The sequence below is a fragment of the Trachypithecus francoisi genome, unplaced genomic scaffold, assembly GCF_009764315.1.
Source record: "Trachypithecus francoisi isolate TF-2019V2 unplaced genomic scaffold, Tfra_2.0 Lachesis_group12, whole genome shotgun sequence".
Classification (NCBI taxonomy): Eukaryota; Metazoa; Chordata; class Mammalia; order Primates; family Cercopithecidae; genus Trachypithecus; species Trachypithecus francoisi.
Genome location: NW_022681457.1, coordinates 67,696,650 through 67,720,257, shown reverse-complemented (window position 1 = coordinate 67,720,257; position 23,608 = coordinate 67,696,650). Strand labels below are relative to the sequence as shown.

At 51.8% G+C, this 23,608-nt stretch overlaps 1 protein-coding gene across 2 annotated transcripts in view; it reads right to left on the bottom strand.

The window, feature by feature from the left end:
• Positions 1 to 10,899: 10,899 nt before the first annotated feature.
• The window catches only part of SPINT2 (serine peptidase inhibitor, Kunitz type 2), a 34,715-nt gene continuing 22,006 nt past the window's right edge, over positions 10,900 to 23,608 (bottom strand). Inside the window, exons 2-7 of one of the 2 annotated variants that reach the window (XM_033226063.1) lie at positions 20,497 to 20,667; positions 16,471 to 16,530; positions 15,212 to 15,265; positions 14,139 to 14,300; positions 13,844 to 13,882; positions 10,900 to 11,526 (exon numbers count right to left, since the gene is read on the bottom strand). In XM_033226063.1, the coding sequence (XP_033081954.1) occupies positions 11,360 to 11,526; positions 13,844 to 13,882; positions 14,139 to 14,300; positions 15,212 to 15,265; positions 16,471 to 16,530; positions 20,497 to 20,667 (653 nt within the window). In that variant the 3' untranslated portion in view covers positions 10,900 to 11,359. The remainder of the gene's footprint in view (positions 11,527 to 13,843; positions 13,883 to 14,138; positions 14,301 to 15,211; positions 15,266 to 16,470; positions 16,531 to 20,496; positions 20,668 to 23,608) is intronic. The other variant, XM_033226064.1, reaches the window with a different exon arrangement.

Below are 23,608 nucleotides of genomic sequence, written 5' to 3'. Positions count from 1 at the left end.
ACACACAGGCCAGGCACAGTGGCTCACACCTGTAATCCCAGCACTTTGGGAGGCCGAGGCGGGAGGGTCACTTGTGGTCAGGAGTTCAAGACCAGCCTGGCCAATGTGGTGAAAAATATAAAAATTCACTGAGTATCGTGGCGCATGCCTGTAATCCCAGCTACTCAGGAGGCTGAGGCTTGAGAATTGCCTGAACCCGGGAGGCGGTGGTTGCAGTGAGCTGAGATTGCATCACTGCACTCCAGCCTGGGTGACAGAGCAAGACTCCAACACACACACACACACCACACACACACCACACACACACACACACACGTAGTCTAGTTCTAGTCTGTTCAGGCTATATATATAGTTCAAACCCAGGCAGTGTAGCTTGATTCCAATGCTTGGCCTGGCCCCTCTGTCTCACCCTCTTGGGAGCCCTTAGAGGAATGAGCAGCCAGCTGGGCCCAGTTTTCCCTCCCCTGGGCTGGGCTCAGGTCAGGTTAGGGTAGAAACTGGAGCCTGAGCCATCTGCTCCTACCTCTGTGAGGTGAGATGTCCTTGGTGTCCCTCTCCAGCCCAGCCCTGCCCCCAGCAACTGGGCTGCCTGCATCTACAGGGAGTGGGCATCTAGGAGCAGGTGGCTGAGGCCTGGGCATGGTAATGAGCATGTAGCTCATGCCCTTGTACACTCAGGTGTCTGCTTACATGTCCATTCCTCAGAGGAGCCTGGCTCGGCTGCCAGCAACTCAGAGTGGCAATGCTCCATCCCCTTTCCCCAGCTTGAAGTCCAGCATAACCCATGCCTGCCACCATCTGCAGTTACCTTTCTTCACATTCACTTCTTCAGCATGTATTTACTGAGCACCTACTATGTCGCCAGCACACTTCAAGACCTGGGGGTGGCCAGGCACAGTGGCGCATGCCTGTAATCCCAGCACTTTGGGAGGCTGAGGAGGTTGGATGGCTTGAGCTCAGGAGTTTGAGACCAGCCTGGGGAACATAGCGAAACCACGTCTCTTAAAAAAAAAAAAAGAAAAAGAAAAGTTGTTAAAGGAGGACCTGAAAATAAATAAATACAAATTAATTAATTTGTTTTAAAAAGCAGTCAGGTGCAGTGGCTCACGCCTGTAATCCCAGCACTTTGGGAGGCTGAGGCAGGCGGATCACCTGAGGTTAGGAGTTCGAGACCAGCCCGGCCAACATGGTCAAACCCCATCTCTACTAAAAAAATACAAAAATTAGCTGGGCATGGTGGTGGGCGCCTGTAATCCCAGCTACTTGGAAGGCTGAGGCGGGAGAATCGTTTGAATCCAGGAAGCGGAGGTTGCAGTGAGCCAAGATCGTGCCATTGCACTCCAGCCTGGGGGACGGGGCAAAACTTAAAAAAAAAAAAAAAAAAAAGGCTGGGCGCTGTGGCTCACACCTGTAATCCCAGCACTTTGGGAGGCCGAGACGAGTGGATCACGAGGTCAGGAGATCAAGACCATCCTGGCTAACACGGTGAAACCCCGTCTCTATTAAAAATACAAAAAACTAGCTGGGCGAGGTGGCGGGCGCCTGTAGTCCCAGCTACTCGGGAGACTGAGGCAGGAGAATGGCTTGAACGTGGGAGGCTGAGCTTACAGTGAGCTGAGATCACACCACTGTACTCCAGCCTGGCGGACAAGAGAGAGACTCCGTCTCAAAAAAATTAAAAAAAAGAAAGAAAAAAGGCCGGGCGCAGTGGCTCACGCGTGTAATCCCAGCACTTTGGGAGGCTGAGACAGGCAGATCATGAGGTCAGGAGATCGAGACCATCCTGGCTAACATGGTGAAACCCCGTCTCTACTAAAAAATACAAAAAACTAGCCGGGCGAGGTGGCGGGCGCCTGTAGTCCCAGCTACTTGGGAGGCTGAGGCAGGAGAATGGCGTGAACCCGGGAGGCGGAGCTTGCAGTGAGCTGAGATCCGGCCACTGCACTCCAGGCTGGGCAACAAAGCGAGACTCCGTCTCAAAAAAAAAAAAAGACCCGAAGACAAGCAGACAAGCCACGCAAGCATACAGAGGAAGAGGGAAGAGCAAATGCAAAGGCCCCTGAGGCAGGAATGTGCCTGTGTCTGAGGAGCTGCGCTGAGGTCAGAGTGGCAGAGAGAGTGGAAGGAGAGAGGCAGATGAAGGAGAGGGGAGGAGAGGCGGGTGGCGGGTGTGGACTTGTAAATCAAAGACTCTTGCTCTTTACCCTGAGTGTGACTGGGAGGTGAGCAATGACTGTGGCTTTGCCTGCAACTGGACAGAGAATATGAGAGAAAGCGTCTGTCTCTCGAGGCAGAGTGCGCATTCCATGAGGGTGAGAACTCCTGCTTTGTGCACCACCCAGAACGGTGTGACTCAGAGAGGCTGCTTGCCATGCCTTAGTGAATGGGTGGCATCGCCTGCTGCCAGGTACTGTGCTAAGGGCAAGTCACCACCGGCACAGAAGGGCTGCAGGTTTGGGTCCTGGAGGTCAGTCACTCTTTACTTACTGTTCTGTGGACAGTTAGCCACTGTGGATTTCTGTTTCCTCCTCTGTAAAAAGAAAACTTATCTAGGAAATGGTTTTGCACAGAGCCTGCCTGGCACAAGTTCAAGTGATGCTCAATCAAATGTTCGTTTTTGTTTTCTTTTTTTTTTTTTTTTTTTTTTTTTGTTGAGACAGAGTCTTGCTCTGTCACCAGGCTGGAGTGCAGTGGCGCGATCTCGGCTCACTGCAATGCAACCTCCAACTCCCTGGTTCAAGTGATTCTCCTACCTCAGCCTCCTGAGTAGGTGTGATTACAGGCACATGCCACCACGCCCAGCTAATTTTTTGTATTTTTAGTAGAGACGGGGTTTCCCCATGTTAGCCAGGATGGTCTCGATCTCCTGACCTCGTGATCTGCCCACCTTGGCCTCCCAAAATGTTGGGATTACAGGCGTGAGCCACTGCGCCCAGATTTTTTTTTTTTTTTTTTTTTTAGGCAGGGTCTTGCTCTGTCACCCAGGCTGGAGTGCAGTGGTATGATCATAGTTCACTGCAGCCTTGACCTCCTGGGGTCAAGGGATCCTCCCACCTCAGCCTCCTGAGTAGCTGGGACTACAGCCATGCACCACTATGCTTGGCTCATACAAAAAATTATTTTTGGGCTGGGCGTGGTGGTTCACACCTGTTATCCCAGCACTTTGGGAGGCTGAGGCGAGTGGATCACCTGAGGTCAGGCGTTCGAAACCAGCCTGACCAACATGGGGAAACCCCATCTCTACTAAAAATACAAAAATTAGCCAGGTTGTAGTGGCAGGTGTCTGTAATCCCAGCTACTAGGGAGGCTGAGGCAGGAGAATTGCTTGAGCCTGGGAGGTGAAGGTTGTGATGAGCCAAGATTGTGCCACTGCACTCCAGTCTGGATGACAGGGTGAGACCCCATCTCAAAAAGAAATAAATAAATAAATAAATACATATATATATTTTACAGATGGGGTCTCACTATGTTGCCCAGGCTGGTCTCAAATTCTTGGGCTCGACTGATCCTCCTTGGCCTCCCACAATGCTGGGATTACAGACATGAGCCACTGCACCCAGCCTTGCCATTCAGTTCTCATCCACCGTGACTAACAGGGGCAGGGACCGTAGCTAATGTTTGTCCTTCCCAGGCCCTGGTCACACCTCACATAGCAACAGGCACAGGTGGCATGTGGGACTTCCCTGTTGTTCTTGCCTTGGCATTTATGGCTCTGACCTGCCCCGTTTTTTAATTTTCTTTGACAGTCTCGCTCTGTCGCCCAGGCTGGAATGCAGTGGCATGATCTTGGCTCACTGCAACCTCCGCCTCCCAGGTTTAAGTGATTCTCCCGCATCAGCCTACCGAGTAGCTGGGATTACAGGCACGCTCCACCCCGCCTGGCTAATTTTTGTATTTTAAGTAGAGACAAGGTTTCCTCATGTTGCTCATGCTGGTGTTGAACTCCAAGTGCTGGGATTACAGGCATGAGCCACCGCACCCAGCCTGCCCTTCCCTGTTTATTCCCTGATGATCTCTGCCTAAAATGCCTTGAGGGTGCAAACAGTGCCTTCTCCCCCGTAGGAAAAAGGGACCTGTGTTTCCGACTGGCAGTGATATTGACATCATCCACTGCTAGGTCAGCTTACCCCTTCTCTAACATTTCACCAGCAGCCATCCTTCTGGGGGTCAGTCTAACCCTGAAAGCTTTTACTTAATCTCTGCCATTTAGGAAGATTTCTGGATGTCAATTTAACTGCGTTGGGAAGCCAAGACGGTGTGGGACCAAGGAGTGCACTGTCTCGTCCTCCCAGCGGGTCTCACACTCCTGCATGCCCGAGGGCTGATGGGTGGACTGGAAAAGCAGCTGCAGCAAGGTTGGTTGGGTTTCTTTCTTGAAGTTTACAGGAAGAGAGTGCCTTGGTTCTGTAAACACCATAATCCCTGTTCCTGAATGTTTTCTTTGAAATCAACCACATCTCAGCAGACAGATGACCTTAAGCACACAGTATACAGGGACCCAGTTTCCTTTCCCAGAAGACGAAAGCTCTGGACTGGCCCTCTGACCACAGCCAGTCTTGCTCTGACCCTTGATGTTCTGGGATCCTGATTGTCAGGAAATCTCCACGGACCGTCCCTGGGAAGTGCCAAGGGGCTAACAACCCAACTGGAAAGGCCCAGGCTTGGCCTCCACCCAGCGGACTGCTGGGTCTCGGATTTGATTTGATTCCACTTAACAGGCTAGTATGTGAGCCTCTTACTATTTCAAAAATGCTGAGAGAAACCTTGAAACTCCAGGGTCAGAGACAAAGGCTTTCCTGCTCACACGAAGCAGCATAGGCGCCAGCATGTGTGGGTTTCCCCCAGGCTGTGGAGGCAAAGCTGGGGACCCAGATGGACAGCTGCACAGGGAGTGGGTTGTTACGAAAGAGGCATGCTAAGCTTGGGGACCTACCTGGCTATCCCCAGCCCTGCCCTCACCCCCTCAAGGTGCTTGCTGCAAACACAACCCCAATAAATGACCAAGGGAAGCCAGGCGTGGTGGCTCACCCCTGTAATCCCAGCACCTTGGGAGGCCGAGGCAGGTAGATCACTTGAGGTCAGGAGTTCGAGACCAGCCTGGCCAACATGGCGAAACCCCATCTCTACTAAAAATACAAAAATTAGCCGGTCCTGGTGGTGTGTCCCTTATAATCCCAGCTACTCAGGAGGCTGAGGCAAGAGAATCACTTGAACCCGGGAGGCATAGGTTGCAGTGAGCTTAGATTGCACCACTGTAGTCCAGCCTAGGCGACACAGTGAAACTGTCTCAAAAAAAAAAAAAAAAAAAACAGGGGAGAGAGCTATCAGGGTCATGCATTCCTGGCACACTCAGCAAGACCTGTAGGAGCGAGAGACCCCCCCTCTACCGCCTTAGCTGCTGATAAAGTGAATGAATGTGTCATTCTGCTTCCACTCCGAAGAATCTGACCAACAGAGGCTGTGGGCAAATGCTGTATGTTGTTTCATACAGCATCTCATTAAGCATCTACGATCAACCGGACTCCAATCTGCAGCATTAACCTCAACCATGCCACCGGGTTCCAGGGACGAGGGGACCAGCAAGTCTTATTTCAGACATCCCGGACATAGTCTCCTATTCACTAGGACAGGGGTCCCCAACCCCCAGGCCACAGACCAGTACTGGTCCACAGCTCGTTAGGAACCCGGATGCACAGCAGGTAAGCAGCAGGCGAGTGAGCATCACCGCCTGAGCTCCACCTCCTGTCAAATCAGCAGCGGCATCAGATTCTCATAGGAGCACAAGCCCTATAGTGAACTGTGCATGCAAGGAATCTAGGCTGTATGCCCCTTAAGAGAATTTTTTTTTTTTTTTTTTTTTTTTTGATACACAGTCTCACTCTGTTGCCCCAGGCTGGAGTGCAGTGGTGCGATCACGGCTCACTGCAACCTCTGCCTCCCGGGTTCAAGTGATTCTCATGCCTCAGCCTCCCGAGGTGCTGGGATTACAGGAGTGTGTCACCACACCCAGTTCATTTTTGTATTTTTGGTAGAGATGGGGTTTTGTCATGTTGGCCAGGCTGGTCTCAAACTCCTGACCTCAAGTGATCCACCCACCTTGGCCTCCCAATGTGCTGGGATTACAGGTGTGAGCCATCGCGCCCAGCCTCCTTATGAGAATCTAATGCCTGATGATCTGAGGCGGAAGTTTCATCAAGAAACCACCCTCTACTCCGCACTGCCCTGGTCTGTGGAAAAACTGTCTTCCACAAAACCAGTTCCTGGTGCCAGAAAGGTTGGGGAGCACTTCATTCGGACTCACACAAGGGAGTCAAGTCTGACCTGATGATCTTTGCTGTCACTGCCTGTCATTACAAACCCAAAAAGCCACTTCCTTCCCAGAGGAGAGACATTCTGTGGGCCTTCCCACAGGCAAACACACAACCTGAGGCGTCCAGGTGCCCAGCTCAGGAATTGTTGTTTTTAGAGATGGGGTCTGGTCTTGCTCTGTTGCCCCAGGCTGGAGTGCAGTGGTAGCACTGTGAGCATGGTTCGCTGCAGCCTTGACTGCCCAGGCTCAAACAATTTTTCCATCTCAGCCTCCCAAAGTGCTGGGATTACAGGCGTGAGCACTGTGCCCAGGCAGGAACTGGGAAACGTCACTTGGAACACCACAGCATTGGTTCAGTTAAGCCCCACGGGCAGTGCTACTGAGCTGCAGGCTCCATTACTACATGGCGTAGAGTTCAGGGCTCCTTGGGCATCAGAAGCCTATGATTTTGTACCAGCCAGACTGGAACAAGGCTGGGCCTGTCCCTAGGTTTAGAAACATCTTGTGTGTCGGGAGAGAGGGCCCCACATTCAGGAGCTGCCATAGAATGGCTCTAGACTGGCCATGTCTACTAGTGTGGGTTTGTTGTTGTTGTTGTTGTTGTTGTTTGCTTTTTTGAGACAGAGTCTCACTCTGTCGCCCAGGCTGGAGTGCCAGTGGTACAGTCTCAGTTCGCTGCAACCTCCGTCTCCCAGGTTCAAGCGATGGTCGTGCCTCAGCCTCCCGAGTAGCTGGGACAACAGACATGCGCCACCATGCCCGGCTAATTTTTGTATTTTTAGTAGAGATGGGGTTTCACCATGTTGACCAGGCTGGTCTCGAACTCCTGACTTCAAGTGATCTGCCCGCCTTGGCTTCCCAAAGTGTCGGGATTACAAGCCTGAGCTGCTGCGCCGGCTATTCTTACAGTGGGTCAGAATAGCAGCTGCAGATGCTGCTGGACTCAGGAGGACCAGGTGACGGTCTGGCCAAGCAGCAGTGCTGGGTCTGGAGGCCAGAGGGAGGATTGCACCTTCCCCACCCCTCAACCTCCTGGGGTCTAAGGTGTTCCCTCCCCAGGTGCCGGGTTGTTGCTCTCCCTCCAAGGACATGAAATCAGTCTGAATCCCACCCCAGGAAGTACCGCTTCACTTCTTCTTTCACCATCTACTCACACCCAGACCTGGTTTTGGAAGTCAGATGTGAATGGAACATGGGCATTTTTACAAATTGAGAGACTTAGGCTTTCCCTCACGTTGTCTGATATGGGACACTGTAGGGAGACTTGGCAAACAGGACACTCGACCAAGTGGCCGCTGTCTTCGGGACCTAGGAAGAGTGAGTCCAGGAGAGTCCCAAGGGCAGAACATGAACTAACGCCAAGCCCCATAGGTCCCGTTCTGGTGGGCCTGCCCTCTGGAGGCTGCACCCATCAGGCAGGCTGGGCTTAACGTTGGGGGAAGAAAGAGGCACACATACCCAGGAATGATTATTTATTTATTTATTTATTTATGAATGATGGAGTCTTGCTTTGTCGCCCAGGCTGGAGTGCAGTGGCGCGATCTCGGCTCATTGCGAGCTCTGCCTCCTGGGTTCACGCCATTCTCCCACCAGGGTTCACTGTGTTAACCAGGATGGTCTTGATCTCCTGACCTCATGATCCGCCCGCCTCGGCCTCCCGAAGTGCTGGGACTACAGGCACGAGCTACTGCGCCTGGCCTGTTTATTTCTTTGAGAAAGAGTCTCACTCTGTCACCCAGGCTGGAGTGTAACGGCGCAATCTCAGCCCACTACAAACTCCGCCTTCCGGGTTACAGCAATTCTGCCTCAGCCTCCCAAGTAGCTGGGACTATAGGCGTGTGCCACCACGCCTCGCTAAGTTTTGTATTTTTAGTAGAGATGGGGTTTCACCATGTTGGCCAAGCTGGTCTCGAACTCCTGACCTGAAGTGATCCGCCTGCCTTGGCCTCCCAAAGTGCTGGGATTACAGGTGTGAGCCACTGTGTCCAGCCAATTTATATATATATATTTGAGACAGGGTCTTGCTCTGTTGCCCTGGTTGGAGTGCAGTGGTGCAATCATGTCTCACTGCAGCCTCGATCTCCTGGGCTCAAGCGATCCTCCCACCTCAGCCTCCTTAGTAACTGGAGTACAGCCATGCATCACTATGCCTGGCTAATTTTTTTTCGTAGAGATGGGTTTTGCCACGTTGCCCAGGCTGGCCTCGAACTTTTGGATTCAAGTGATATACCTGCCTCAGCCTCCCAAAGCAATGGGATTATAGGCATGAGCCACTGCACTGGGCCCCTAATGTTTATGAGTTTGTATAACCCCCAAGCCCTTTGTCCTGATCTTCACCCAGGAGATGGCCTAGGGGAACCCTTTCTGGGGACAGCCACACTGTCTGCCTTTCTCAAGTGTGTGGACCAGCAAAAAGGCGAGTGAGAAGCTCTGAGTTGATTTATATTTTCGGTGAGCTGATTTTTTTCAGGCTGGTCAAGTGAAGCAGCAGAAGGAACAAAGAACTCTGTAACTGGTTGTGATCAATTACTTGTCACACCACTGCACTCAGACAGGCAATGAGTTGATTTTTTATAAAGCCCATTTCACCTCTCAACGGTGCCAGCAGCCCAAGGGGGACAGGGATGTGAAGTGGCCACTGAATGCCTCGGCCACTGACCCACTGTTGGGCAGCCTTTGCAACAAAAAGAGGGCCTTTGTCAGGCCATAAAAGGCCCCGAGAGTTGAACACATGACACAGCTGAGCTTCAAGGGCCACAGCAGCAGCAGCCTGAAGAGTGTCTGCTGCGGTGAGGCCCACCAGTCGCCCTGGAAAGAGTCCAGAGGCCCGGATGGAGTCGAGCTGCCAGGAGCAGTGGGGCCGGGGCCTCCCTTGCCGCGAGAAGAAAGGGGCAGGTTCAGGCAGGAGAAGCAGGTCACAGAGCAGCAGCTTCTGCACTAGAAACATAAAGGCTCATTGTACTAGAAACCTACAGAAGCTCAACTGGGCTTCAGAGAATTCCCTTCATCTAACTTCCTATTATGGTGGAATTAAGTGATTCTCAAGTTTTTTTTGTTTTGAAACGAAGTCTTCTCTGTCACCCAGGCTGCCGTGCAATGGCACAATCTCGGCTCACTGCAACCTCCGCCTCCCAGGTTCAAGCAATTCTCCTGCCTCAGCCTCCTGAGTAGCTGGGATTACAGGCACCTGCCACCACACCTGGCTCATTTTTTGTACTTTTAGTAGAGAGGGGGTTTCACCATGTTGGCCAGGCTGGTCTGGAACTCCTGACCTCAGTCTCCCAAAGTGCTGGGATTACAGGTGTGAGCCACTGCACCCAGCCAATTCTCAAGTTTTTGAAAAGTTCCAAAGGCACAACTTTTTTTTTTTTTGAACATGACCAAGATAGGAGACAGCCTATATTGGAGTCGGTGAAGAAATGCTCCTGCCAGGCAGGGGCGCATGTGCGGACTTTGCAGGCTTGCAGGGGTTAGGGGCCGCACCCACAGTGCTGCATGGTGGAGAGGCTCCTAACTCCCAGGACCTCTTTCCCTGGGCCACAGGCTCACCAGGACCCCTGGTGTCTGATTTGTCTGGGACGTGTTAAGTATATTCCACTTGTTCACCAACCCCGAGCCAGCTGCAATGACCACTGGAGAGCGGGCTGAGGCCTGCGGGGCTTAGCTGGGAGGACACACCAGGATCCCTTTGCAGCATCTGCTGTGGGTGAGGGAAGTGGGGCAGGAGCAGATCAGCTATTTGCTCAATTTGCTTCTGGAAGAGATTTTTAAGCCCTAAGGGATTTCTAGGAAGGGCCAAGGGATGAGTTCTTTGGTTCCAAGCAGTCGAAAGCACTGTCTGGCCTGTGGCACTGCACCTGGCTGTTCCTCCTGTGTCTCCGAGGCCAGTAGAGTCCAGCCTGACCTCATGGGGTGCCCAGATGCCTGTACCCCAGGACCTCCTTGTTGGAATGGAGAAGGGAGAAAAGGGGCTTCTAGAGTCTACTGTTGGGAAAGGAACACCCACAGGTGGCAGCAGGATTGGGCCTGGAGGCCAAATTCAGCCGGGCAGTGCGCTCTGTCCCCGTTCCCACACAGGGGCATATGGGAGACTTGACAGAAAAGCCCAGTGCAGGCAGTGCAAGGCCTGACCTAGAGGGCCCTCCCACCACCCCTCCAAGATGCAGAGAGCACAGAACCATGAGAGGAGAAGCGGCATGGACGCCACAAGGACTCGGTTAAGCCCCTCCAACCCCGGAAGGTCTTGGTTCTCAAGGCCTGGAGAGCACGCACCCCTCCTGCGCCCTCGAGGGCAGTGCTTCAAGGTGTGGGCTACAGTCCACAGTGGGGCATCAAGATCAGTGCAGAGGGTTGTAGCCAGAAGTTTTACAAAGTGAAATAGAGTAAGAAAATATCAGCGTTCACAGGTGGTGAGGCTAAGTGTGGTCTGGTGAAAGTTCACGGGCACTCAATAATAGGACATTTATTTCATCTTGTGGATTCATTCAAAAAGATCCGAAAGACGCTATTTTGAGGGGTCTGTTTCTAGAACGGGACACCTCAGATAATGTGATCGTTTTGGTAGGGCTGAAATTGGGACTCCCATAAATAAAGTACATGCTGAAATTTATTTTAAAGGGGATGATCCCTTTTTATTAAACTTGTACATTTTACTTTCCTTCTTTCAGAATGCTAATAAAAAACATTTGTTTATACTTAAAAAAACCATAAATCAGACAAACAAAAGAAATGCTTCTAACATCACTTTTGTGATGAGAAAAGAGGCAATGGAATTCAACATAAGCAAAGAAAACTCTACCTGGAGGAAAGAAATCTATCAGCGAGGAAACAACTCGGGGCTGCTGCCAGACCACCGGCCATGTGAGGAGGAGCCTCCTAGAGGATTTCCAAAGCAAACCCACCCCTGCCAGACCAGGAAGCAGCCGTCCTACCTCCCAGAGAAACAGACCTCAGCCCTAATGATCGCACAAATCCAAGTCAATCGCTCGATTTAAAAAAGCACGCACATAGTCTCCCCTTCCTTCCCCAGTCATCTTGGCGACAGGGCAGTCACAGGACATATGTGTTCTTCACCAGCTGCTCCTTGTCGTCTCCGGAGCTCCAGACAGTGCGCAGGGCACGCTCCTGGTTCCTCCGTGCCACCCGGATCAGGTAGACCATGGAGGCTCCCAGGAAGAGGATCAACACCATCACGAACAGCCCCGCCAGAACCACCACTGAGGACAAGAGAGGGGCCTCAGGATGGGCCAGGAAAGGGGAGCTGCAGCCAGAGTGGGGCTCACCAAGGGCCTGGGGGATCCAGGTGGGCTCAGGCTGAGGACCAAATGCCCCTCCTCAACCCAGAGAGGGTACAGAACTGCAGCTAGAGAGGACACAGCCTGCCAGAGATGCCACCAAGGAGATTCCCCCAAAAAAGGAGGTGCCATGCTATGTGCGTGCCAGCAGAGTGGCCGTCTGTGTTCCTTCTTTTTGAACTAAAAGCCCAACTCTCGAGTGTTGCGGAAAGTCAGGGACCCCAAACGGAGGGACCTGGCTGAAGCCATGGCAGAAGAACATAATTGTGAAGATTGTATGGACATTTATTAGTTCCCCAAATTAATACTTTTATAATTTCTTATGCCTGTCTTTACTGCAATCTCTGAACATAATTGTGAAGATTTCATGGACACTTATCACTTCCCCAATCAATACTCTTGTGATTTCCTATGCCTATCTTTAATCTCTTAATCCCGTCATCTTCGTAAGCTGAGGAGGATGAATGTTGCCTCAGGACCCTGTGATGATTGCGTTAACTGCACAAATTGTTTGTAGAGCATGCATGTTTGAACAATATGAAATCTGGGCACCTTGAAAAAGGAACAGGATGACAGCAATGTTCCGGGAACAAGAGAGATAACCTTAAAGTCTGACTGCCAGTGAGCCGGGCAGAACAGAGCCACATTTCTCTTCTTTCAAAAGCAAATAGGAGAAATATTGCTGAATTCTTTTTCTCAGCAAGAAACATCCCTGAGAAAGAGAATATGCCCCTGAGGGTAGGCCTCTGAACGGCCCCCCTGGGGGCAGCTGTCTTTCACAGTCAAAGCCAAAGGGATGAAATAAACCCTGGTCTCCTGTAACGCTCCCAGGCTTATTAGGACGAGGAAATTCCTGCCTAATAAATTTTGGTCAGACAGGTTGTCTGCTCTCAAACCCTGTCTCCTGATGTTACCAATGACAATGTGTGTGGAAACTTCTTGAGCAATTTTAATTTCACCCCATCCTGTGGTCCTGTGATCTTGCCCTGCCTCCATTTGCTTTGTGACAGTTCACTACCTTGTGAAGCATGTGATCTCTGTGACCCACACCCTATTTGTACACTCCCTCCCCTTTTGAAAATCGCTAATAAAAATTTGCTGGTTTTACAGCTCAGGAGCATCACGGAACCTGCCAACATGTGATGTCTCCCCCGGACACCCAGCTTTAAAATCTCTCTTTTGTACTCTTTCCGTTTATTTCTCAGACCAGCTGACACTTAGGGAAATAGAAAAGAACCCACGTTGAATATCGGGGGTGCAGTTTCCCCCGATACGTGGGGCAACCTGAACAGGAGCCTCAGGCCAAGAGATGCACAAGGGTGTAAAAAACATTTAGCACAGGTGGGTACACATGAAACCTTAGGGGCTTTGTGCACACACACGCTGACTGGCAATAGAGAAAGACAGAGCCCTGCAGGGGCTGGGAGGGTTGAGAGCTGCTGCGGGATGAAGTCAGGGTGGAAGTGAGGGTGTATTCAGAGCTGTGCCAGCAAATTTAATAGTGTCTGCCCCACTGCAGTCCCACTGGTCAGCTCAGATGCTTTTCTTCAGGAGGGGCTCCGGCTAAGGAGTGTGACCTCTTGTGGCAGCCTCCCCCATGTGGCTATGGAGCTGCCTTTTTGGGGCCACCGTCCAGACCCAGACCGCTTGCTTCCCAGTCCCATGCCTGGCAAACCAGGCTTCACTGCTAGAACAGGATAGACTCCCAGGCCAGGTCCTGGCTCCTTCACAGGGAAACAGGTGGAGAAAGAGGCCAGACTGGCATGGCAGGTCTTTTGTGCCAACATTATCATCTGCAACTCAGGCTCAGAAACACCGGCCAGAGGTCTGGCCTCCTGCTCAGGCCAGACTGTGTTGGGAAACACCCTGGCCCGTGGCCCTCCATCCTGTCACCCGTGACCAACTCTTATGCCCCACACAACAGTGCTCCCTCCATACCCCAGGCCAGTCTCAGGCCCGTGTGCAGCAGTCCTCAAATGCCCAACAGGAAGACCTCATCCCCAGTCACCCACGTCACCTGGGCAGGGCCTGCCTCATGACTGACTCACTCCAGCCCCAACTGTGTACACTGAATGGTGGGACAAACCACCACCTCGCCATTCTCACGCAGAAATATGACTTTCTGCCAAAATGTTGTTCACAATGAAGGATAATGTAAACCACAGCTGGGCAGGGCTGAGCTCAGTCAAGGAAGGGAGGAGGCAGGCAGATGGCAGGAGGAGGGTAAGGGGCCACTTACCCTTTGAGCCAAGGGGCAGGGAAGGATTCTCCTGCTGGCCTGGAAGAGAACACACGGCCTGAGGTCAGCTCACAGCTCCCATTCCACAGAGCTGCCACAGGGGATGCCCTCAGCCAGGGCCTCCATGGGGAGCTCTTTCTGAGGGACTTTATTCCAGCTCTTCTGGGGCTTAGAGGCCTTGCCGCCCTGGTGGGCCCAAGAACAGCATTTCCAAGGCCTTCATATTTTAGGGATGGGGAGATGGCCCAGGGTCCTCAAGGGCAGGGCTTCCTGGGCTGAGGGGCCGCAGACTCACGGAAGCAGCGGAGCATGCAGGCCTCCTCAGAGCGGTAGCTGTTCTTATTGCCCCGGCAGCCTCCATAGATGAAGTTATTGCAGGAGTTCCTCTCCACGTCGAAGTACCAGCGTGGGAAGGACGCACGGCAAGGTCCAGTGACCGCCTTGGCGGCACAGTATTCTGGGAGCAAGACAGCCCGAGGAATACAAATTAGTAGGGACCGCAAGGAGGGGAAGCAAGCCAGAAAGTGCCTGAGGAGGCTCGCAGCTCCAGCTGACGGAGAAACATCTCTCTGGTAGAGAAGCCTGTAAATCACACCCAAGGCCAGTGCAGCGGCTGTGATGTGCTGCCCCACGGGTCCAGATGACGGCTTCAGAGCTTTGAAGACTGCTCTCTGCCAGGTCCTGTCCTAGGCCTTTTATGTGCAGTGGCTGCGTCTCTATGAGACCTGTCTGGGGCCCTTCATTTTATACGTGGGAACACTGAGGCAGGGCGGCAGCCACGGAGGCGGGGCGGCAGCCACTTGCCCACAGCCAAGCCGCTGGTGAGAGGAGCAGGGACAATGGACATCCCAGAGCCACGCACCAGGCTGTGCCTCTAAAGCACATCTCCGCAGGCTCAGCCTCCTTCCCACTGGTGGGGGCATCCACGTGGGGCCTGTTACCTTGACTCCAACCCCAGGGGGCTGCCACCACCTGCGAGGGGAGCCCTGCTCTACAACTTCCTCAGTGGAAATCCGCAAATGTCTCTCAATACCCAACTAAGAATACATGTTTTGCCCCACATGTAAGTTTCTTCAGAGTTTTTTTGTTTTTTGAGACGGAGTCTCACTCGGCTGCCCAGGCTGGAGTACAGTGGCGCAACCTCCACCTCCCAGGTTCAGCAATTCTCCTGCCTCAGCCTCCCGAGTAGCTAGGACTACAGGTGTGTGCCACTACGCCCAGCTACTTTTTTGTATTTTTAGTAGAGACAGGATTTCACCATGTTAGGATGGTCTCGATATCCTGACCTCGTGATCCGCCCACCTCAACCTCCCAAAGTGCTGGGATTACAAACATGAGCCACCGCGCCCAGCCTCTTTGGAGTTTTACCTTCATAGTTGAACATATCGCTGGAGTGGTCATCAGAATCCTGCCTTCTGGGAGCTGAAACACAAACATCTGTGTTAGGGAGGCTGGGTTGGACACCAGCCATGGGCCTAGCTGGGGCTGGGTCTGGAAGGGCCCACTGAGGAGTGTGGACACCACACCTTTAAAGAGGGACGTGGAGCCCCTTCCATGGCCGGCTCTGCCGCGTCACCCCAGCCCTAATTGGCTCTACACACACACTGAGAGTGCTGGATAAGGCGGCCCTGCCGCCATCTCAGGGTTCCTATAGAAACCAAGCCTGCCATAGCTCCTAATGTGATAAGGAACAGTCTTGTTCACACTTTCTAATACAGTGAGGGGCACATGTTCTGCTCCAACAGGATGGAAACCAGAGCAGGCATGCGGCGGGGCTAGCAGAGGATAAACAGGGAGCCAGGCAGAGCAACGCCAGGACAGGCATGGGACTCCTGGCCTAGCAAAACTGGAAAGTGACCACCCTAATGCCCTAGCATTCTGTAAGCCAGCCGGCCCAACAGCTGCTGAGCTACAGCGCACTCGGTGGATTGCAGCTGCCGGGGGAGCCCCATCCTCCAGCAGGGGTGCGGTGCAGTGCCCCCTCCATGGCCGCCTCCCAGAGCCCACAGCCTGAGGCCTGACCCAAGGGTGCATTTGCTACCTGGTAGTGCATCGGGACCACTCACCCCAAGCGCCCGATGCAGAGTCCTTAAACCATAAAGGAGGAATGGGGCAGCGGCCGCCAGCACTACAAAGCAAGCTAACACACATCTTGAGATCACGCACTGCAGTGGCGGGGAGGCAGGGGTGGCAGAGGACAGAGGATGTCCACAAGGAAGGGGACAGCGATGGCAACAGGGAACAAAGGAAGCAGAGGAGGCAGAACAGGCAGACAGAAGGGTGGGTGGGGAGTGGGGCCAGCAGAGCAACTGGAGGCCCGCACAGCAAGGAGGGGCCTGAGCCTCATGGGCAGCAGCCACTTCCATCCCCTGTCCTCCAGGAGGAGGCGGGGGCCAGCCAGGAAGTGCTGCAGGATCCCTGGCCCGTGTCAGCTGGACAGTGTAAACTCCCCCATGTAAGGACGCCGAAGCCAGAAGCCGGCAGCCCAGGCAGAGCCCCTGGTTTGCCAATTTTGAGTAAACAGAACCATGAGAGGGAAGCCTGTGACAGTTCCCAAATGACAAGTGTCCTTTCACAATGACCCATCCGGTGGCCTCACTCCATCGCGGGTCTCTTTAAGAACCTACCACTTGGGACAGAGGAATCTGCTGCATTCCTGCTGGTGGCCAGGTCACCTGTGGCATTCTCTGCAAGGGGACAAAGAAACAGCACAGTGAGACAGTGCTTCCGAGACTGCCGGGGACAAAGAATGAGCTGGCCCTGTGTGCCTCTCACCACAGCATGCATTTCTCCTTTACATAGGACCTTCAATGTGCATGCCAGACCACACTCGGAAATGAGGAAGCAAGACTCCCTCCTGAAGAGGAAACTTAAGATCAACTTGCAGGGAATCAGAGCAAAGATGTACACAGTGACCTCAAAAAGACAGTGACTTGGCCGGGTGTGGGGGCTCATGCCTGCAATTCCATTACTTTGGGAGGCCAAGGTGGGTGGATCACCTGAGGTCAGAAGTTTGAGATCAGCCTGGCCAACATGGTGAAACTTACTAAAAATACAAAAGTTAGGGCCGGGTGCGGTGGCTCACGCCTGTTAATTCCAGGCGGGTGGATCACGAGGTCAGGGATTGAGACCATGCTGGCCAACACTGTGAAACCCTGTCTCTACTGAAAATACAAAAAATTAGCCGGGTGTGGTGGTGCACGCCTGTAGTCCCAGCTACTTGGGAGGTTGAGGCAGGATAATTGCTTGAACCCGGGAAGTGGAGGTTGCAGTGAGCAGAGATTGCACCACTGCACTCCAGCCTGGATGACAGAGTGAGACTCCGTCTCAAAAAAAAAAAAACGAAAAAACAACCCAAAAAGTTAGCCAAGCGTGATGGCAGATGCCTGTAATCCCAGCTACTTGGGCGGCTGAGGCAGGAGAATTGCTTGAACCCGGGAGGCAGAGGTTGTGGTGAGCCGAGATCGCACCATTGACCACTGCACTCCAGCCTGGGCAACAAGAGCAAAACTCCATCTCAAACAAAGAAACAAATAAAACACAGTGGCTTTCAGGGCCAAATAATCTGCTTAACTGTATCAAATCATCTAACTAATTCAACTGTAATCTCAGTGCTTTGGAAGGCTGAAGGGTAGGGGGCATCACTTGAGGCCAGGAGTTTGAGACCAGCTTGGGCAACATAAAAAGACCTCATCTATTTGTGAGGGGGAGCGGGAACAAAACACTTTTTTTTAAGGGTTAACATGATGAAATTTACAGAGTGTTTATTTTATCTCCTACACCTTGTCCAAGACGGAGGGAACCCTGGTTCCCCCGCATCCTCGGGCCTGGCCTAGCCTGATGCTATTAAATGGTCACCTTGCAAACCAGCTCCCCTCATTCTGCCTCTCTCTTCATTAAGCAGGCTTCTGACAACTGGACTAGAGACTTGCCTATGAGGACTACAGGTGTGGGCCCGGGGACATGAGTGCCTGCTCCCTGGGGCAGTCCCGGTTCTCATGATGAATTAATACACTGGCATTCTCATTCTCACTTGCCTTCCCACAGAGCCTGCCTGGGAGAGAATATGCTAGCAAAGGACTCCAGGCACTAGCAACCCTGGCAGTGTTTAGCTCTTTACAGACTCACATGGGAGGGCCTCAACAGACAGTCAGATGCCAACATGTGCTTTCTGGACCTGCAAGACAGGGCCAGACTCTAGGGAGACAGCTAACCTGCCTGCTCCCAGGAACACATAGCCACCCACGTCCCCTGGCTATGCTCATTGTCCACTGCCTGAGTTCTCAACACTTCAACTTCCTTCCTGAGGAGATAAGGAACAGCCAGGATGGACAGATACATTTGCTAAAGGCAACTCTTGACTGGGATAGCTCAGAAAAGGTAGCAAAAAATATTTCTCCCAAGTCCTCCTTCATAATGAATCACAGTTGATGATAGAAATACAGTAACTGGGTCAATGGTGGCTCACAGAGACAACGCTAAGTCATCAAAAAAACATGTTAGGGAGAGTGCCACTGAAAATATTTTTATTTATTTTTTACTTAAAGGCCAGTGTAATTGTTTGTTTGTTTTTTCAATTAAAGTGAAATGTTAGCTGGGCTCAGTGGCTCACACCTGTAATCCTAGCACTTTGGGAGGCAGGCAGATTGTGTGAGCTCAGGAGTTTGAGACCAGCCTGGGTAACATGGTGAAACCCCATCTTTACAAAATACACAAAAATTAGCCAGGTGAGGGGTTGTGTGCCTGTAGTCCCAGCTACTTGAGAGGCTGAGGCGCGAGAATCACTTGAACCCAGGAGGCGGAGGTTGCAGTGAGCCAAGATCACACCACTGCACTCCAGCCTGGTAGGCGACTGAGCAAGAAAAAAAGAAAAAAGTGAAAATCTTTAACATAGGATTTGGATGGCCAAACCCTTGGGTCTCTAGAACACTTGGGATGGAGCAGCCCCAAAGGGCCAACATCTCATCACCATTGGCTCTCAGGAAGTCCTTGTCACTCAGCTGAGAGCCAAGGCACGCTGCTGGGGGGTTTAGGTTTTAATTTAAACTGTGAGGTTGTCAGGGTCAAAATTACCTTGATTCCACAGAACCCCTGGCAGGTGAGGGCCACAAAGAGGATAGATTCCAGGACGTATGTTTAACCTGATCTGTAACTTGGCTGGGTGAGCTATTCAAGTCATTCATCCCACAATTAAAATAACCCAAATAGCGGCCAGGCGCAGTGGCTTACACCTGTAATCCCAGAACTTTGGGAGGCTAAGGCAGGCAGATCACCTGAGGCCAGGAGTTCGAGACCAGCTTGGCCAACATGGCGAAATCCCATCTCTACTAAAACTACAAAAACTAGCCAGGCATGGTGGTGAGCACCTGGAATCCCAGCTGCTCAGGAGGCTGAGGCTGCAGTGAGCTGAGATCGCTCCACTGTACTCCAGCTTGGGCAACACAGCAAGACTCTGTCTCAAAATAAAAGAAAATAACCCAAATACCCAGGGAACAAGAGGGGCAGCCCTGTTGGAGTGGATCAAAAAGCCTCTGCTTAAGAAGGCAAGGCTACTTCCTCATCGGTCTGCTCTGAAACTTGCACTTAGTAAAGTGGGAGAAAGGAAGCTGGGTCATGATGGCCCCAGCTCTGCCCTGTTGTTTTGCTGCCTTTCTGGGAAAAGGAGGAGTAAGGGTCTGCTGTGAAACCACTGTACAGCCACAGGACATTCATACGGTGCCTGTTTCTTCTGCTTTTTAAAATATCGCCCAGATTCCACTGTCAAGAACTAATAAAGAGAGGAAAGTATCCACATTCCAGTTAATAAATTGTCTCTAAAGAGCAAAATCTGGCTGGGCACAGTGGCTCACACCTGTAATCCCAGCACTTTGGAAGGCCCAGGTGGGAGAATTGCTTGAGGCCAAGAGTTTGAGACCAGCGTAGGTAACATAGGGAGACCCATCTCTATAAAAAATTTCAAAATGAGCAAGGTGTGGTGGCGTGTGCCTGTAGTCCCAACTACTCAGGAGGCTGAGGTGTGAGGATCTGCTTGAGCCCAGGAAGTGGAGGCTGCAGTGAGACCCTGTTTAAAAAAAAAGCAGGGGCCAGGCGTGGTGGCTCACGCCTGTAATCCCAGCACTTTGTGGGGCCAAGGTGGGAGAACTGCTTGAGGCCAAGAGTTTGAGACCAGCCTAGGTAACATAGGGAGACCCATCTCTATAAAAAATTTCAAAATGAGCAAGGTGTGGTGGCGTGTGCCTGTAGTCCCAACTACTCAGGAGGCTGAGGTGTGAGGATCTGCTTGAGCCCAGGAAGTGGAGGCTGCAGTGAGACCCTGTTTAAAAAAAAAGCAGGGGCCAGGCGTGGTGGCTCATGCCTGTAATCCCAGCACTTTGTGGCAAGGTGGGTGGATCACGAGGTCAGGAGATCGAGACCATCCTGGCTAACATGGTGAAACCATGTCTCTATTAAAAACACAAAAAATTAGTTGGGCATGGTGGTGGGTGCCTGTAGTCCCAACTACTTGGGAGGCTGAGGCAGGAGAATGGCATGAACCCGGGAGGTGGAGCTTGCAGTGAGCCAAGATCGCACCACTGCATTCCAGCCTGGGCGACAGAGCAAGACTCCATCTCAAAACAGAAAAAAAAAAAAAGCTCTAACTACTACTGTCTTACCTGTAACAGCGGCACATTTCTTGAGGCACTCCTCCTTGCTCATGTAATTATTGCTGTTTCCGTCACAGCCCCCATACACAAACAGCTGGCAGGATCCATCAGTGACATTGTACCACCACCTAGGCATGGAGGCCCGGCATCTGCCCACCACCTTCGACGCTAGACAAAAGTCTGAAATGCAAAGCACAACCCCGTTAGCTTGGCAGGGCAATCCCGGCAATGAAGGACACACACAGACCTGTACACGGATCCCCCAGGAGAACCAGAGCCTTAAGTTCCAGCAGTTCCTTTGTGAGCTGTTTCCCAAGCCCAGATCGCCAACAGGCCCACTCAGTGCTTCCTTCCTTGTATAAACACGTCGCCCAACAATAAAGACACCAACCCACCCACTGAACTGTATTTCAGTTGTATGTTTTGTCTCGTCCCCATTATTGAAGACATGCACATCCAGTGTAGAAACATGACTTTTTAAATTTATTTATTTTGGAGACAGAGTCTCACTCCATCGCCCAGGCCGGAGGGCAGTGACTTGATCTCAGCTCACTGCAACCTCTGCCTCCCAGGTTCAAATGATTCTTTTGCCTCACCCTCCCGAGTAACTGGAACTACAGGCATGCGCCACCAGGCTGGGCTTTTTTTTTTTTTTTTTTTTTGTACTTTTAGTACAGATGGGTTTTCACCATGTTGCCCAGGCTGGTCTTCAACTCCTGAGCTCAGGTAATGAGCTGCCTCACCTCCCAAAGTGTTGCCTCGCCTCCCAAAGTGCTGGGATCACAGGCACAAGCCACTGCGCCCAGCGGAAACGACTTAAAAAAAAAAAAAAAAAAAAAAAAACCTGACTCCAAGACCTTTCTGGATACTGCCCCCTCCCACAGGGCCAAGGGGAGCTTAGCGCTGAAAGGTCAGAGCCGGAGAAGTGAGGTTGGGAACGAGAGGCGCTATCAGCGCCCTCGGTAGTCCTCACACGCACTTTTCCTGACCTTTCCTGTTCACTCTCTGCCCAGGCAGGCCACAGAACACTCAAATTACTGCAAGAGCCTCAGAAGGAAGCTTCTCAACTCTAGTGCCTACAGCCCAGCCCACGGCTCCAAAGATAACACAGGTCCTACCCCTGCGCCAGGGCTTGTTATAGCTCCTATCTGGGCACACCAAGATGGGCCTGGGTTTCAAGGCGCCCTCAAATCTGGCCCTACTTTAGTAAAAGGGAAACAAAGCCAGTATTATAAAATTCCAGCCAGAAACATTTCTTGCAAAAGGTTGGTACGGTCTCTTGAAAGGGAGACAGAAAATTGCTAGAAGCATCACCTGCACCAAAATAAGCCTTTCCCCCAGAAGGACTGAAAGCAGCCTGAGAAGAGACAGCCTGGCTGTGTGGCTCTGTGTCTGCTCCTATACCACATTATCACCCCTTCCTAATCCTGGCCTTTACCCAGCTCTGCCTGTTCAGCACAAGGGCATTCCAGCTTGCGCGGGGCCTGGCACTGGGTGCTTGATAAACATGTCCCCAATAAAAGCACCCCACAGCCAAACGCTTGCTTAGATGTTGTCATTGACTCCTCGCTACTTGTTTTCATGTTTGTTAGGTTTATTTCACCCACTGGCGATCTATCTTCTGTTGTGTCTCCCCAAATATGTCACAGTGATGGGCATGAAACCAGATGTTCCACAGAACACTAATCAACGGATAAAAAAGGGTGCTACCGGGCCGGGCGCGGTGGCTCAAGCCTGTAATCCCAGCACTTTGGGAGGCCGAGACGGGCGGATCATGAGGTCAGGAGATCGAGACCATCCTGGTGAACATGGTGAAACCCTGTCTCTACTAAAAATACAAAAAACTAGCCGGGCAAGGTGGTGGGCACCTGTAGTCCCAGCTACTCGGGAGGCTGAGGCAGGAGAATGGCGTGAACCTGGGAGGTGGAGTGTGCAGTGAGCTGAGATCCGGCCACTGCACCCCAGCCTGGGCGACAGAGTGAGACTCTGTCTCAAAAAAAAAAAAAAAAAAAAAAAGGTTGCTACCGTGCAAAATACACACACACATACATGCCTCCAAGGAAATCCCACCCACACAATAAATCACAGGTAAGTAGCACAGCAGAAAAAGCATCTTCTGAAGCAGGAAATTCCCTATCATTTGAAAAAAGCTAACCCTGAAAAGTCACCCGTTAGAATGTACCTTATCTAGACACTTCATATGAATGGAAGTGTACAGTATGTCCATAAAAGGCAAATCAATAGACACGGGAAGTAGATGAGTGGTTGCTTGGTACGGGGGGTGGGACTGGGGAGTGATGGGTAAAGGGATCTTTACGGGATGATGAAAATGTTCTAAAATTGGATTGTGGCAATAGCTGCACAGTTCTGTAGAAGGTGCTAAAAATCCTTGGATGATAATACTTAAAACGAGTGATTTTAGGATACATAATTTTTTTTTTTTTGAGACTGAGTTTCACTCTTGTTGCCCAGGCTGGAGTGCAATGGCATGATCTCGGTTCACTGCAACCTCCGCCTCCCGGGTTCAAGCTATTCTCCTGCCTCAGCCTCCCGAGTAGCTGGAATTACAGGCATGCACCACCACGCCTGGCTAATTTTATATTTGTAGCAGAGACGGGGTTTCACCATGTTGGCCAGGCTGGTCTCGAACTCCTGACCTCAGGTGATCCGCCCATCTTGGCCTCCCAAAGTGCTGGGATTACAGGTGTGAGCCACTGCACCCAGCCTATATAAGTGTTTTTGAGATAGGGTCTTCCTCTGTTACCCAAGCTGGAGTGCAGCTGCAGGACCATGGCTCACTGAAGCCTTGCTCCTAGGCTCAAGTGATCCTCCCACCTCAGCCTCCTGAGTAGTTGGGACTACAAGCAGAAAAAAAATTTTTTTTTTTTAAATAGGGGCACCTTTTGTCCATTACACATCAACCAGAACCAGCTGGCTGTACACCTGGAATAGGTACAATATGCCAAAGGTCACAAAACACATAATCAACAAGGTCCAGAGAAAACAGCAGGAGGAGGTCCTCTGGTGTGTGACTCTGCCCAGCCCAACGCTGGGAGCAACACTGCCACCAACAAGATGAGATGAAGGGGACCCACGTGGGACCCAGTTACAATCCAAAGCT